The following is a 16282-nucleotide window of genomic DNA, read 5'->3' on the forward strand; positions in this document are numbered from 1 at the left end:
GTCCGTTTAGTGTTGCAAAAAACTGGTTTGAAAAAAGTGTCCTGCTAGTACACCAAAACCAGTATAGGTGTGTGTGTGTGTGTGTGTGTGTGTGAGCTTGTCTGCTAACATGTTGAAATGGAAATAGAAAATCTGGATGAGGTATGACAGTGATGCACAAGAAGCTGCAGATGTCAGACACTGAGTAATTTGCTTACGGAAGGATTATTAGAGCAGAAAGCTGTAAAAATTCACATGCAAAATCACTAAGAGAATATGTTTATGCATACAGGGGAAGCATTATCATTAAACTTAATTTATTTATTTTTTATTATCTTTTCTACTTTGGTAAAGATAAATTACAAACCCTATACTTTAGATAAGTCTATATTTCACCAGAAATGAACGTGGCTTTTTGAGTGTAAGATTTAACAGAAATAACCTTGTGATACATGTAGAAAAGAAGAAGCGCCTGAAGAGAGCCTCCTTTGCCAACAGTAAACTGTCATTTATTGTTTCTTTTCCCCCAATCTGTCTTTCAGTTCTATACAATTTCTGTTCCTCTTATTTAAAAACAAAAAGCAATCAAAACAAGATCATAAACAGTGAGAATCTGAAAACACTTCTGACCTCAGTGTTGGTGTCGTGCGTTACACTTAGCGAGTGCGTCATGCCATCCTTGTCCGTCAGGGTCGCCCCGGTGATCTTGACAGTGCCTGCTCCCCACACCCTCACCACGCCCAGGATGAGATGATCAGCATCGTTTAGAGCGTTGTGAACAATCTGACTGGACAACGTTTTCTGGAGAAACCAAGAAAGAAACAGATAATCAGTAGTTATCAAATGCATGAAAATGCAATACAAAATATTACCTATTTATATTAGGTTGTTCATCTGATAAAATACATTTTGCTTTTTTAAAAGTGTTTTTAACTCTATATTAGTTATTTTATTCCAAACAGTTTTACAAGTCTGTATATTATAATTATTTTCTAAAGATTGATGTTGGCATGATAGATTTTGAGACCGGAAACCATTTATCACTTACTTCAATCAGATAACTCCATTTCCTTCCAGTAATGAATTAGCAGATTAAAGAAATAAAATGACAATGACTCCTAGAGCACAGAATGACAAAGAGTCTTCACGTTGAACTTTTCCAAAAACTTGGAAAGACTAAAGTGTTGTCCTCGAGTCACAGGACCAAACTCCCTCACCTATCCATGCAAATGCACAGTAAATATTCACAAAGCCCATCCAGAATGGACAATGATCTGCTAATTTGTCAGACTGCCCTGACTGCATCACCCAACTTATCGTCATCTTTTCACATCTGTGTGTTCACGCGTACATACACAAGCATTCACACAGGCACACTTTTGTTTGTCTGCTGCTCTCTGTCTTCGATCGGCTGCCAGATAATGTGTCTGTTTTTATCGCCGTGTAAAATTGCTTTGGACTGAACCTGAGGACAGCCACAGATGTTTGGCCACGCTAACTGTAACATTATATACTGTAGACGTGCGCGCATATGTATGCCTTGGAGCGTTATTGAGCTTGTGTGTGCCTGTGATTGTTTGGCAGGAAAGCGAAATAAAACAACAAATAGAGCAGTGACAGTCCTATTGGTCCCAGTGACTAGGAAGCTACTGACATATTTGACTCAAACTGAGGTCTAGTCAATATTTCCTTATAATCAAACTTGGCCACAAGTCTTTAAGTGGGCACACATATTAACAGAAATGTGTTTTTATAAATAAACTATTTCTTGGATGTAAACAAGAGGTTTGCATCCATCTTGTGTGTGTTTTTTTCCCCCCTAAATTGATTATTCTGTCATAATTCCACTTAAAAACATAATGAAGATGTTTTGGTTATGTTGCATGGTGTATCGTTTCCCCTAAAAGGACACAGTGTATCTGTTCTAGCGGACAGTAAATATACTCTGAGACCATTTCCTTGCAAAGTCAAGTACATTTTTAAAGCATCTTTCTCCTCTCTGTTTTGGTCCTCTGTCCGCACTGAAACAGTATTTATTCTCCCCGGACAATAGAGCTATTTGAAAAGAGGCTGTTTAAAGAAAAAGGCCAGCTTGATGTGGCTTGTTTTAGTAAAAAAATGAAACCCTAGCCAGTCTTTGGGATGATGCAGTGGGTATTTTATTCTCCTTTAGTTAACTGTCAAGGACAAAGAACAACCTTGACAACTATTTAAGTTTACTGTAAAAATCACTGGCCTAAGAGAAATGTACTATTGAAAATTAGCTTTCTTACTTATATATATATATATATATATATATATATATATTCATATTTGGGCAAATGACATACCTCCAATCTGAACTCAATGTTTTGTAACAAAGCGTTGCCAAATAATGTCGCATTTTTAGCCTTCCACAAACTCTATGCATAAGGATGCCTGGTGTTTAGATAATCAGTGATAGAAGTACAGAGGAAAATCTGAACATGTGAATTTGAGCCTTGAACTCACCTCTTCTGCCTTAACGGAGGTTAGGAGATATTGGTTCTTTCCAACTGTGTCTGTTGGGAGAAAAATGAGAAAGTTAAGTACAGAGCAGAGACATGGAGTTTAAATGGGTGTGCAACTTCAGAATGAATGTCATGGAGAAATTCAGGACGAGTACTGAACTTATACAGTGGTTGAGTATTTAAGTAAAACAATACTGGCTCAGCGGTAACCACAAGTTGGTCTCAGGCTGAGTTAAGTTAGTAAATGACAGACTTCTATCAACAAAGTAAGTTCATTAAAAGTACAACTGCCTAACTGGATGAAACTGAGTAATTAGCTGGCTCTGTAAGTGGGTAAACAGATAAGTGTGCAGCTGAAAAGTCGACAGCCTGACTGACAGTGGAGTGAAATAAAACTAAAGCCTTCAGGACTTAAGACAGGAGAATAGTACATAATACAGGTAAGCACAGACTAAACCAAGAGGCAAAACAAACATAAAAAGACACAGACAGGCTACATGGCAGACAGACACATGAGAAAGGAGCAAGGGACAAGATAAAGGAGGAGTGATGGAGAGCATATCTCCAGGCAGCGACACAAGGAATTACTGTAATAGTTTCTGTCACTACCTCCACAACCCGCCACCCTCCTCCTTCCTCGATTGTTCTCTATCTCCCTTCCTTTGTCCCAACACAAACATGCATTTCACAGAGTAATGCATTTTCTAACAGAAGCACTTCATATGCTAAATTAGTTTAAGTGTGTGAGAGAGCAATCTAAGAACGGATGAGGAAGTAAACATTCCTCGTTCCTTGGTTGGCTTGATCTGTTAAGGTCTATTTAAAGGTATAGCTTTGCTAAATTTAGCTACAAAATCTTCCAATAAATTGTAGTAAATTATAGCTATCTTCTGTAAATTTCTAAATGTGCACTAAATATGGATTTTTGAAATCTTCTACGAACACAACTGTTTTCATTTTAAACAAAGTTGTGCACAAAAAGAGGCAATAATGTTTATTAGGATGTCCAATCAATTATTTTTTTTTACATATTTATTTTCCCATTTAAAAAAAATAGTTTCCCAATTTTCTGAAGTTGTGTACACAAAGTGATATGTTTAATTGATATTCCCATGAATTGACATGTTAATGTCTTTCATAGCTTATGCAGCCAATACAGATAAAATATTTTACACAGAAATCCTGGTCTAAGTAATCATGGAAAAACTGCTCAAAGTTGTCCAGCAGAGTCACGTACGTCCTCCACAGAGAGGAGAGCTGATGATGTGGTCATTTATTGAGTTGCATCCTTTACTTGCGACCGTGTGGTACTCACACGAGTAATACTGGAAACTACTGAATAAACTCCTCAAATAAACTCTACACTTACTACTTTTCTATTGTATCTTGTATTCAACAATTTATTTCAAATCTGATTTTGGATTGGTGATCATATGTCGCTGTATGCATGCGGACATGCAACATGAATTGGACTCTTTAATGTGTTCGTGTGTTTGAAATGTTATTGACTATCATGAATAAGTACCTCATAAATATACACACACACACACACCCACATGCACCCCCCGCTCCCCCGCACACACACACAAACATGAAATAGCAAGCTCCTCTTTGGATGAGTGACCTTTCACTCACCTATTCCTTCGCCGTCGTCCCAGAAGACAGATCCTTGAGCAGTTCCAGAGTCACTCAGGGCAACGATGAGTCCCATCGGGTTCTTCCGACTGAAAGGGATGAGACAGAGAGGGTGAGAGCTAAAGGAGCTTCTCTATTTATACCTGCTGCTTCAGACAAAAACATTTCCATTTCTGCTTAGGGGATCCACCTGATCAAACTGTTAGTGTTGCTCTCAGCCACTCTGTTGTTCCACATGCTGCATGCATGTGACTAAATCCTCGTCAAACTGAGCTAAAATAGCAACTTACTGACTTGTGTTTGACAACATCTAATTTTAAAGATAAATGTATTCACATTTGCAACATGTGAGATCATCTCTAATGATAAAAGTGTATGATGATAAGGATTTAGAGATAGATTTTTATTTATTTATTTAACGTGAATAAAATTATACAACCTTTTCTTTTTGTATGTTTAATGGGAACACAAGTACAGAAATCAATGCTTCCCAAAAGGCATGACTTTTTTTCTTCTAATATCTTTAATTTATTGATCACTGACTGCGTGCTGTAACGATTTGACAGAAGTGTGTGTGTGTGTGTGTGTGTGCGCGTGTGTGTGCGTGTGTTCACCTGTAGAATGTGTTGTTCTCTGGTTTCTGCCAGGGCAGGATGTATCCGCCTCGGACATGCAGGTTGATGTGCTCCAGTGGTGTGTTCATGGACACTTTTGTGGCACGCTTACCAACATCCTTGGCCTAAGGAGAAAATTAAGAGGGACTCGTGAAAGTGAACTGTTTGAAATTGTAGCTATGGATTCGGTATGTTAATACTTCAGCGGTATAGCTCATAAAATGTTAAAGTTGGTCATTAGTCAAGGTTTAAATTAGGAAGTTGCTCCGGCTGCTGCTGTAATTCTGGGGGCTGAAGTTATAAACAGAGCCTCATCATAAATTCTTGCCTCTTTTTTCATTCATTATGTTTTCTAATAAATCCCAGAGCTGGGAAGTCTGTCTTTAAGTAGAGTATAATTAACAATTGTTCAGCAGCAAGTCCAAAACTATGCTGTCAGTCAGTGTAGTTCTTTAAGTGATGCTGTTTTGCCAACATAAACAGATTGTTTGTTAGATGAGAGTGTCTTTCTCTAAAATGATTGTCAGCCCGATACTTACCGTGTGGTAGTCATACCAGCGAGCGTCTGGAAGATAACCTTCTACCACCGTAACTCCCTGTTCACACAAAAACAAACACAAATTAAAAGATAAGCACTGATCGATTTATTGTATAAAGATGTCATATTTGCTAAATATTTCTGATAAAAACAGACAAATGGAAGAAAAATACTATGAGTATAAACATACAGGGTCTAAAGCAGGGGTGATGAGGAGGGCAGGTCCCCAGAGGAACTGTTTGTAGATGTCCCATGTAGCTTTGTCTTTTACAAACCTGTGACAGAGAAGCAAAGAAGCTATTAATCCTGACAGAGAAGGCATGTTACCAAAGCCTACTCATGCGTCCTTAGCCCCACTGACTGTTCAAATACTTATGCTGGAATTCAGTGATTTGAAGATGCGAGCCAAATAACCCTGCCAGACTCATTCTGGCAGCTTCTTAAATACCATCTGTGACTTTATAGGAGTCTCTTCAGATGAATAAATACATCTTTTTCGAACAATTTCAAACACTCTCATCTGGGAGCTGCCAAGAGCAGCCACTGGGCTCCGTGCAAAATGGCTTTGAGGCAGCCCTACTAGAAATAAGGCATCTTGGTTCAAGGCCTTTACATTGTGGCTTCTGTGGCGAGACACAACCTTTCAACTTCCTACCGATTCAATGAAAAAGAATCAAATAGATATCATTCTAGTGATTGTCTGTCTTTAAAGCAGAAGTACTTAAAACCTTTAAAAGAAAGCTTAAAAAAACATCAGACTTGAATTGGTTTTAGAAGAACTTCTCATCAATAGATGACCAGATCTGTAACAAATGTGCCTGTACTTACTCATGCAGGACTGGTCGGACAACTGTGCTTCCTTTGGTGTGAGCCTCAAACATCAGCAGGTACAGGTAAGGCAGGAGGGTGTAGCGGGTATTCAAAACATCTCGGGACGCCTCAGCGAATTTGTTATCCCAGGCAACAGGGTCTTGTCTCTGAGGAAGAAGTAAATGCAATTATATGTGAATGAAGATAAGTACATTTCGAATCAGTGCAAAATATGATATACATGCATATAAATCTCATCACAAATAGCAATTATATTTAAAATGTTGTACTTGTGTCATATTAACATTTTAAATTTGGTCTACCCTTTGATCTTTCTCATAAGCACTTTGGTTAGTTTTCTTGGGTTCATTTTTTATTTTGCTTATAAATCATAAAAACGTTTCCTTGCCACCAGGAGACGAAGCCTTCAATTTTTGGTAGCTCATGACCACAATATAATGGTTACATTACTGGGAAATAAATTAAATGAATAAATAAATGAAGGCTTGTATCAGTGGAGTAAATACTGATATTCCAACGAGGCAATATCATGTATGATCATGATCTTGCCTCGTATTAATACAAAGACAGTTATACAATTGACTTCCAACTCATAACATATGTTGTCACAACAACTGCATTTGTATTTTACTTAATTTTAAATAGCAGACCAACACAAAATAAGTTTCAAACGTAAATTGATCCGTGGTTTTATATTTGTTGTACTGATTAAATCCAAGAATGTGATTCAGTTTGTATTTAGGCCCGATTGAGTTGATCCTTTGTAAAAGAGCCTTTTGCAGCAACTACAACTGCAAGTGTCATGAAGTTTGGGATTCTGGTTCTTAATTTGTCAAAAGCCAAAATATTAATATAAAATATTGATGTCATTCTTTAGTTTTAAGTTTCTACATGCTTTTGGTTTTACACTTCAGTATCTTGTATGTTTTTAGGTTCTTTATTTCCCGGGTGTAACTCTATTCATTATGCTGATGATCTGTAGTATTTTGAGTTCTGTGTATTCCAAGGTTTGCATTCTGCTAGAGTTTACAATGTTTTGTTAGTGCTAGCTCACTGTGTTCCCTTCACTCAGAGTCTAAGCTCCCTGTACTTCATAGCCGTCTCTCATCTGCTCATTACTCCTGCTCTCATGTCCAGTGAAAAAGCTCCCAATGTCAATACTACTTGGTTTTCTTAGTCCAGGTCAGACCGTTTGTTGTTGCTGCCAGTCGGGGTTTTTCCTTATTTTCCATTTACGGTTTTAAGCTTTTTGCATTTTTCTCTGCTTCTCTCCTGCCGCCTTACTTGCATTTGGGTCATTCACTTCACTTCTCTTGCATTTCTGTCTCAAACTATTAAACACTGTAAATTAGTTCAAGCCTAAACACATTGGATGGAGAGCATCCTGCCACAAATATTTATTTATTTTTTGTTTGGACTTTGGCGTGATATTCTAACACATAAATATGGCTTTGTCCAAATCACTAATTTGTATTTTTAGTAATTGACCTGTTGGAAGGATAAAATCTGCTCCAGTGTCAAATGTTTTAAAGCTTTTAACTGGTTTTTGAGCCTCTGAAAAACTGCTAGAAATGTTAGAGGCTAACAAACAACAAACAGGTTCCATCACTAGTCTTCTTGTCCCTAAAGAAAAGCCCTCACACACCATGTTGATGCCACCACCATGTTTCAGCATGTGTATTTGTTTTTCTACCTCAAAAAAGCATTTTATATGCAAGCCAGAAAGTTCAACTTTGGTCTAATGTAACGAAAGAGCATTCTCCTGGTGTGTTCCCTTTAAAGTAAGAAGAGATGAATACAAACGTGCAACACAGTTTTCGCACTTTTTGCTGCAGAAAATTCTGAAAACCAAATATAATTTTTCTACTACTTGACTATTATGCACTTGTTTTAGCATAACACAGTGCACTGATGTGTGTGTAACAATGTAAAAACAAAATGTGAAAAAGTTTAAGAGGTGTAAATAGTTTTGCAGAGCGTTGTATTATTTAGCGATAGCAGCCTATCATCAAAACAGCTGAGCAATCCCCTCAGAGAGGGAGCGCAGATACAGAGTAGATGCGTGATTTTTCTGCAGATAGGGTTAGACATAAAACTGTTCAGTGCTTATTAAAAAACTGAGCTTATAGCTAGGGACTGCAGCATGGACAATAATCAATCTGGTCGAGTACACGCATGTAAACACACACACCCTCGATCATGAAGAATATTAGACAAAGCGTGCCAATGCCATATGCTGCTCCCTATGATGCTTTGTGTTTATGTCGTGGATGTGTGCCCCATATGCAAATTGCCTTGTGTTCAGTAGATAAATTAGATTCGAAGTGTGTATCTGCCACCTTCCTTTTTGATTAGAAAAATTTTATATTCTATGATAGTTTTCAGAGAAACTATTAGGATCAGCAAAGAAACGACGGACAATTTATTATTCCCCCCCCCAGTATTACCTTGAATGTGATCATTACCTGTAGCAGTGATAATTAATTGCAGCTCAGCGGTCATTTATTGAAAGCCTAACTGCATGCGACTGAATACAGATAATTTCCATTATTTTATGACCCGGTGAATTTAGCGGATTATCATTTAATTTTCCAAGTAAATTTTGAGACTTCTAATTATCAGGAGACCAAAGGAATTCTATCGGCTTCAAATTTCAGAGAGCCCTTTTTCCACCCTAATTCTGTACAATCAAATATGATTACTGGAAAGTAATTCTCAGCACTTTGCTCTGAACACGAGCTTCTAGGAGGGGAAAAAAGGCTAAAATTCACTCCACTGACATAAGTTTTTATTTATTGCAAATTTATTGTAATTTTATGAGTGCCACTAATTGTTTGGTGACCAGCTTAAGGGTTATCAGTCTTCATGATAAAAAGAGCTGATTTTCCCCTCTGTCTTACAAATTAAATTTTGTCTATAATTAAAGGCAACTCTTCAAAAAACATCTGTTTTTATAAACAGCTCACAGAAAATCAGTTTGTTTCATTCTCTGAGTCAAAGAACGGCAGCATACCTAATTTACATTTTTGCCTTCGAGAGTAAAGTAAAAAAAAAGGACAAATACTTTCTTAAATAATCTTCCATATGTGTAAAATAAGCAGAAAAATGCATTTAGTTTGTGACCTAATGAAAAAATACAGATATCTGATGAAAAATACAGCAAAAAGAAAATAAAGTGCTTTTTCTATCTCTTGATTTAAAAACATTATTGTGTGATTTTTAATTTTTTTTTAATCATTGAAGTGTATAAAGACTCACATACGGATACTGAGCCATAATCCTGTGGTATTTTACAAAGAGTGAACATAAAGTGTGCTGAACTTCAATGTGCTTTTTTAACTTGCTTAATTGATTGGGCTCTGATTTGACTGTGGACCTAGCAGTGTTTTGCCAGTGCACTAAAATTATCTGGAGGTCAGTGCTAAAAGTCTGTCTAAGGGCAAAGAGACAGTGTGACAGAGGGATGGTAATGACTCTGCAGAAACTCTTCTCTTTCTGCCCTTACAGTATCTAACCCTGCACAGCATATCTGGTTTACAGTGGTGATGTTGTTGGCATGTGTCTTTAAGGTTACACTCTTTACATGTTATTGTTTTTATAAAACCTACCGGAAAATGTTTTATGGTGTAGATAGATGACCTTTTCGCTTTCTACCTCTTAATTTTGAATTTTGTTCTTTTTCTAGCAAGCGCCTGCTGAGCCTGTACAGCGTTATAACTCCTTTATCATACTGTCCCCACTTTTCCTTTCTTTACACTTTTTTATGCATTTATAAAATAAAATAAAAACTCATTGCTTATTTAATTAGTCTACTTCTATTTTACTTTCGTCTCTGTGACAGTATTTCCTTCTGTTATATTCTCATTACTGAACGTTCATAATTAAATGCTGCATGTGTGTATTTAATGTGGAGGTAAGGTGTAGCGCTGTGGTATTCAGATCACCTTGAGAATTCAATTACATCCACACTCCATGTCGTTAAAAAGCACAGATGCAGACCCACACAAACACACGAGATGCACGCGCAGGTGCCCTGTCTAGCATTGCAGTCTCTCGTGTGGAGAAATTTCGCCCTATGAGATCGATCTCTGGACGGGCGTTATTGGATTTTTCTGATGTGTTCCAACGCTTTTAAAGGTCACCACTAAAATGAATGCCAAAGACACCAGACAACCAAACAGGTCTCTTTTTTTCCATGTGTTTGTGTGCGGTGTAGGTATGTGTAAGACACAAATTAAGACAGATGCCATGTGGAAAACAGAAGGAAAAGTTGATTATGTTTAGTTTGTTGTTCGAACTCTGTTTGTACAACTTGACTTTACAGGCTAATGCAGACACCGTAAGCTCCCGAGGTTGGGGTCAACAGCAAGAATAGTTTGGATCTTTTGAAATAAGCCTCTATTGACTTGTTATCAGCACTGTAAAAGGATAGCCCTCTGAGCAACATCGGTTTCAAAGCTCTTACAAAATGTTGTGAAACATTCCAGAGTGGTTCAGGTAAACACTTTTTTTTTTCTGCTAAACTTTTGGTTGCTATCACTTTGGTTTCAGGTTGTAGTTTTCAAATTAAAGTCTAAGGCTATTCACACTGAATTATGTCAGACATGTGGCACTACATTCATCTCACAAGACAAAACGTAGTAGCTATTGGATTCACAAGATCAAGACAGATTCCTGGTCCAGCTCAACTGGCTCCTCTCAACGTGGAGAAGCAGCAGCTCGACTCTGAGTAGAGCAGACTCTCCAATAAATGGAAGCTACTGATTCTTGATACAGTCATCTGATGTTCCTGACCTTGAGACCTTTGCTACATCTCTCTGCCTGTTTCCTGTCTGATTACTGTCAATAAAGCGTACTAGTGCCACAAAATATTTCAAAAGAAAATAAATATAGATATCAAACCAGCAGTTCATGATCATTATTAATGCTTTATCTTATTCCAATCAGTAAGTCATGAAGCATCCAACTCTAATATCATTAACAAATGGTGATTAGGCATTTGTTAATGACTGTGGTTGTATTACCACAGTGATTAAAAATTATAGTTAATTTTTGACTGTGTCATTTATTTTTATAGTGCACTCAAAATCTACCAAACAAATTGTTTACCAATGCTGGAGTGTTTTTCTGTTCTTTTGTAAACAATTACTGTCGACCGATTATAATCAACTCAATGATTCAACTTGACAGCGACTCAAAAACTTGGTTAAAATTCTTATTTCTTGTCTTTTTCACGGCAAGATAGAATTATTGTGCAATAAAATGCATTGTCCTTTATTTCTCTTACTCTAAAGCATGTAAAAGAAGCTAAAGAGAAGTTGAACTGTCTGAGCTGACTGAACAAACACATTTGCACCTTAAGCTGAGCTTTTTGTGGTCGATGTCAGTACGACACAAGTGTTTTTGAAGTAACTCACCGGGTTGCCCTTGCCGTTGTGGTTACGTGAGTAAGGATAGAAAGCACCCAGCTGCATCCAACGAAGACACATCTCATACTCGGCTTTGTTGAAGAACCCACATATGTCTGCACCGGTCTAAAAACAACAGTGACAGAAAAGGCGTCAGAGAACAGGTGACACTACACACAGGGCAGCTTCCAACGACAGTAACAGAGGTCACACCGCTTTTGTTGCCAGCATTGTATTTATCAAGCGTCTTGTTGTGTGCTGTGACCCCGAAGCTCGACTTGGAGCATGCAAATGATTCTCCATGAGACAATCAATAAGGTGTCAGATTATGATTATTCCTAGACACAATGGGACGATGAGATACGACAGAATAATATGTGAGCAAGAGGACGGGGCAGAAACTAATAAGTCAAGGACAAAGAGGTGAAAAAGTGGAGACTGAGAATAGCAACACAAGAGTTTGAAAATATAAGTTACATCTAAGATTTCTTAATTAATGACAAACTTTATAGGTCATGTCAGACTTGCTCAAACTCCGTCAGGGGGAGTGGGGCTTGTAATGACATGTTTCACATATTATTCTGAGATGTCCTTTGATCAGTGGGTCGGGCAAACAAAATCAGATCACTTAAGCTGCTGTAATCCATTTAGAAAGAACAAGGTCATATCAATAAGATTATGTCTTGTCATAACTAAGATCAGATATTGGTACTTACATAGGAAATGCCAAACAGACTAAATTCCATCATGCCTGCAAGAATAAAAAGAAAAAAAAACAGGAAATGCTTTATCTAATTTCTGCCAGATCTTGATACAGTCAGTGCGAGCAAAGATCATCAGCAATCATTGACAAGAACCTGTATCTTTTATAGTTTGTGTCTGTATCTGCACATACCTATGATGGATTTGAACAGCTGGTCCCAGCTGGAGTTATTGTCTCCAAGCCAATGTCCTGCCCACTTCCCACTAGTTGGGTAGGTTGATCTGGTCACAACTATTCCTCTCTTACCAGTGACTTCCAGCAAAGCACTGCATAAAGAAAGACAGTTTGTCTTAAAAACACAGACATGGATATATATGGAACTTTGTTAACAATGCTGGATCCATCACCTAAACTAGTATATTGTTTAACCCCTGCATTTGGAATTTAAAGTTATACATCCCAACATTATAGTAATTACCCTCTGTGACTGAGAATTACGATTGATCAGTATTTCTCAAAACAGTACTGCAACAGGAGTTTTATTTTCCTCGTTTCTTATCAGTAAAAGACATTAAAAATCGCATTTATTCTGCATGTTTGCAGTAAAAGTTTTTGTGAGTTTCAAGTCAGAATTCCAGAGGAATAGAAAAAGGTTTATTTGCAGCCCTGACCTCAAAATCCAATGCAACTTACAGGCATTCAATGATAGCTGTAATAAACAGTTTGAACGTCCAGCCGTTTGTGACTCTGGCCCAGGTGAACACAATGGTGTCATTTGACCAGAAGATAATTATTTCATTGGCTAAATACTAGCTTGGTAAAAACCAGCCCCTTGTCCCACAGTATTTGTTTCGTACAGAGGGTCTGGACTCTTGGCTACTGATAAATGATTGCTTCCTGGAGGTGTGGACTCTGTTGAAGTTTTACATTTCACCCAATCGATAACATTTGGGTTTGCATGAAATGTGCCAGTTCAATGCCAAAAAGCTTTCCAGAAATTGCCTGTGCTGTGAACAACCATCCTCCACTGCAAAGAGAGAGAAGTGCTGAGCTGAGAGAAGCGGCTGTTAATGTTATTTCAATATTTGGAAGTGTGGCCAACATGGACTAAACTGCTTCACTCACTTCCTCCGCTGCTGTTGCTAAATCTATAGACAGAGTGCAATTCTAAAACAGCAAAGAAAATGGACATCAACTTCTTCTTCTGTTCGCTGATTAGCCCGGTCAAAAATCAACTGGAACCAATCTGAGTCAAGGGGAGAAAACCCAGACTATGCTGGTAGTGATCATTTTCGTTGAGCAGAATTGCATAGGAAGGCAACGACCAGGCCAGCTAAACGCTGCTCTACTTGTCTTGTGCTGCAATGTTGAGACCTGCAATCAAGTCGTTCGCCTCACAATCCTGCAAAACGTTCACCTGGATGTTTCACAGGACTTTCATATCCACAATTGCACAGGATAAAAATTCTCACTTTTCTTTTATACTGGCAAACATTATCATAAAGGTTTAATGAGAACAGATTTCTGGCAGGACAGATTGAGTTATTAATCTTCTGAAACTGGATTTTCCTCTAAAGGCCGGTTCAGTCAGAGCTTTCTGTTCCTTTTATGTGGAATTTACATAATGGTGGTGTTTTTGTCTATGTTGCAAACAATACATGGGTAAGATTCAGATGTGTAACCAGAAAACAGAAAGACATATACACTCACTCCAAGGTAGGTTTGGTGTGAGACCATCCGTAGAGGTTGTGGACGTCATAGTGCCTGACTTTCTTTCCATTGCTAAGTATCTGCTCACTGTTCATGCAAAGAGTCTTGTGGTTCAAGCCCATATGTTGGGATTCCAGGGCTGTATGGTGCACAAAATATAAAAACACACAAAAATCAATTTAAAAATGTCACTCTAGGAGGGTTTAGAAAAAACAAGACAAAACACAGATAAATTGTTAGTTTCTTACGTGGCATATATGGAGGGTTCTCTAGGAGGGGATCACCAAGACATTTACCACCAACTGTGCCGTGAACAAAACTTGCAGGTTCATTCATGTCCTTCAGAGAAAAAGTAGATTGCAATGTATAAAAGGAAATGTTGACAATTTTGTGAAGAATTTCTAAATGGAGCAGCCGTATATTTATTTTCTTATACTCACAATCCAAAGACCATCAAACTTCATCATGTTATAGAAGTCTTGGATTTCTTGTTTCCACCATGCTGCGGTTTGAGTACGGAAGAAGTCTGGGAATGCGGCGTACGACCGGTAGAGCTGGAAATGATCAAGAAACGAACATAATTAAGATGTTAACATTCAAAGTTACATTGATGTACCACAAATGTACGTAAAGTCGACCAAAAGCATAAAGGAAAGTGTCAAGACGGTGTCAGAAATTCATCCTATAATCTGTGGGTTGCCAGTTAGATTCCCGCTCCGTCCGTCTCTGTCGGAGCGGGAATGGCGGCTTGCCACCATCAGCTTGTGAATGTGCGTATGTGAATGGCTGAATGACTAAAATGCAGTGTGAAGCGTTTTGGGGTCTTGATAAAGTGCTGTACAAGTAAAAGCCATTTATAATTTAAGATAAAATGTAAATATTAAGCCCATGCTTACCAAAATTTCCAGTAAATTGTTTAAACCAGTTTTACTTTGAGGGTTTCAAAGATGTTTCAAAGATGGAAACGATTCAATAGGTGAAATATTCTAAGCTGACACTGTAAATGTGGGAGGCAGCGTACCTCAACTTGGGTGTCCCAGTCAAGACTTTCATCCACTACGACATCTGGGAAATCAGGCCAGACCTAAAAGGAAGAAAGGGTCACAGAAAAGGTCACAAATAATCGAGAAAAAAAAAAAATATATCACCATATCTTTTTATGTCTCCTTTTAGGGAGAGACATATCTTTAGGGAGATATGACATTCAGGGTCATTTTCTGACTTTGATAATTGAGTATTACCTTTCCCCACACAATTTCGTTGCTCAGATGACTGGGCCATTTGATGAAGACATCAGCTGCTTTTCCTCTGGTGAAAGCAGGGTAAACTGTTTCATTGCCTGAAATGGCTGGATCCTAAAATTAAACACACATATACACATCAATAAACGACTTCAGGGATTCACAATATATTAAGTTTACTATTGGAATCAGACACATCATTTGTAAGCCTAAAGCATTACAAAAAACCTCCACTACTTTTTGCCTCAAGTTAAAATGGTTTTATGTTATGCACTGTGTGCTAAACTGTAAAAATGCCTTGGAGATATATGGCTTTATTTGTGCATACATGTATCTGCCAGCAAGAGCTAAGTGTTGTTTACCAGAATGAAGATGAACTTCATGCCTTCTGCTCTCATGTCGTCCACCAGTTTTGGCAGATTTTGAAACTGTTTGTCCAAAACAAAGTCCAGCTGACGTTCCATATAATCGATGTCTGCGTATTGCACGTCCTGCAGGAGATGAAAGGTAAAGTTCAGATTACGCTTGACTGACAACGTTTGCCAAATTCTCATCTTGAAATTACTTTATGATAGTTGCTTCTCTAACTTACTAATAAACTCATAAAAGTTGTTAATCCAATTTTAGAAGTAGAATTTTTAACTTGGTCTAATAAGGTGGGAAAATAAAACTAGACTCAACAGTAGAGCATTCTACAGTAAGAGATAAATAAGGACCTTAACATTTTTGTAACATATTTCACATTGCTGGCTGCATTGTTTGCTGATTCAGAACTAATACATACATATATACGTATATATAAATATATGTTTTTTTTGTAGGTATAATTATTGTTAAACACTCAACAGACACCCAAAAAAGTCTCTTGAACTTACATAGGGAATACGAGCTGCCTTCATTTCACTGTATAGCTTTGCTATTTCTGAGTCATCGGCATAACCGTAGCGACACAGCTGAAACCCAAGGGACCAGTAGGCAGGTAGAACAGGTCGTCCAATTAGCTGTAAAGACGGAAACAAACAAGAAAGTCAAGGTAATTCAGCAGAGGAAATAGTTGCTTTTTGGGAAAATAGGACAAGGTCCATAAAGTGTATATTTTTTTTGTTTGTTTGTTTGTTTTTTGTGTGCTTTAGT

The 16282-nt window shown here is 37.7% G+C and overlaps 1 protein-coding gene across 2 annotated transcripts in view; it reads right to left on the reverse strand.

Moving 5' to 3' along the window:
• The window catches only part of si (sucrase-isomaltase), a 67738-nt gene that overhangs the window by 14588 nt on the left and 36868 nt on the right, over positions 1-16282 (reverse strand). For both annotated transcript variants that reach the window (XM_008425341.2, XM_008425340.2), the window contains exons 31-47: positions 16024-16149; positions 15511-15639; positions 15149-15262; positions 14929-14991; positions 14348-14461; positions 14156-14246; positions 13908-14046; positions 12390-12523; positions 12211-12245; positions 11504-11620; positions 6084-6232; positions 5446-5530; positions 5257-5313; positions 4718-4842; positions 4104-4192; positions 2470-2519; positions 610-780 (exon numbers count right to left, since the gene is read on the reverse strand). In XM_008425341.2, the coding sequence (XP_008423563.2) occupies positions 610-780; positions 2470-2519; positions 4104-4192; positions 4718-4842; positions 5257-5313; positions 5446-5530; positions 6084-6232; positions 11504-11620; positions 12211-12245; positions 12390-12523; positions 13908-14046; positions 14156-14246; positions 14348-14461; positions 14929-14991; positions 15149-15262; positions 15511-15639; positions 16024-16149 (1788 nt within the window). The remainder of the gene's footprint in view (positions 1-609; positions 781-2469; positions 2520-4103; positions 4193-4717; positions 4843-5256; positions 5314-5445; positions 5531-6083; positions 6233-11503; positions 11621-12210; positions 12246-12389; positions 12524-13907; positions 14047-14155; positions 14247-14347; positions 14462-14928; positions 14992-15148; positions 15263-15510; positions 15640-16023; positions 16150-16282) is intronic.

The sequence above is a fragment of the Poecilia reticulata genome, linkage group LG13, assembly GCF_000633615.1.
Source record: "Poecilia reticulata strain Guanapo linkage group LG13, Guppy_female_1.0+MT, whole genome shotgun sequence".
Lineage (NCBI taxonomy): Eukaryota > Metazoa > Chordata > Actinopteri > Cyprinodontiformes > Poeciliidae > Poecilia > Poecilia reticulata.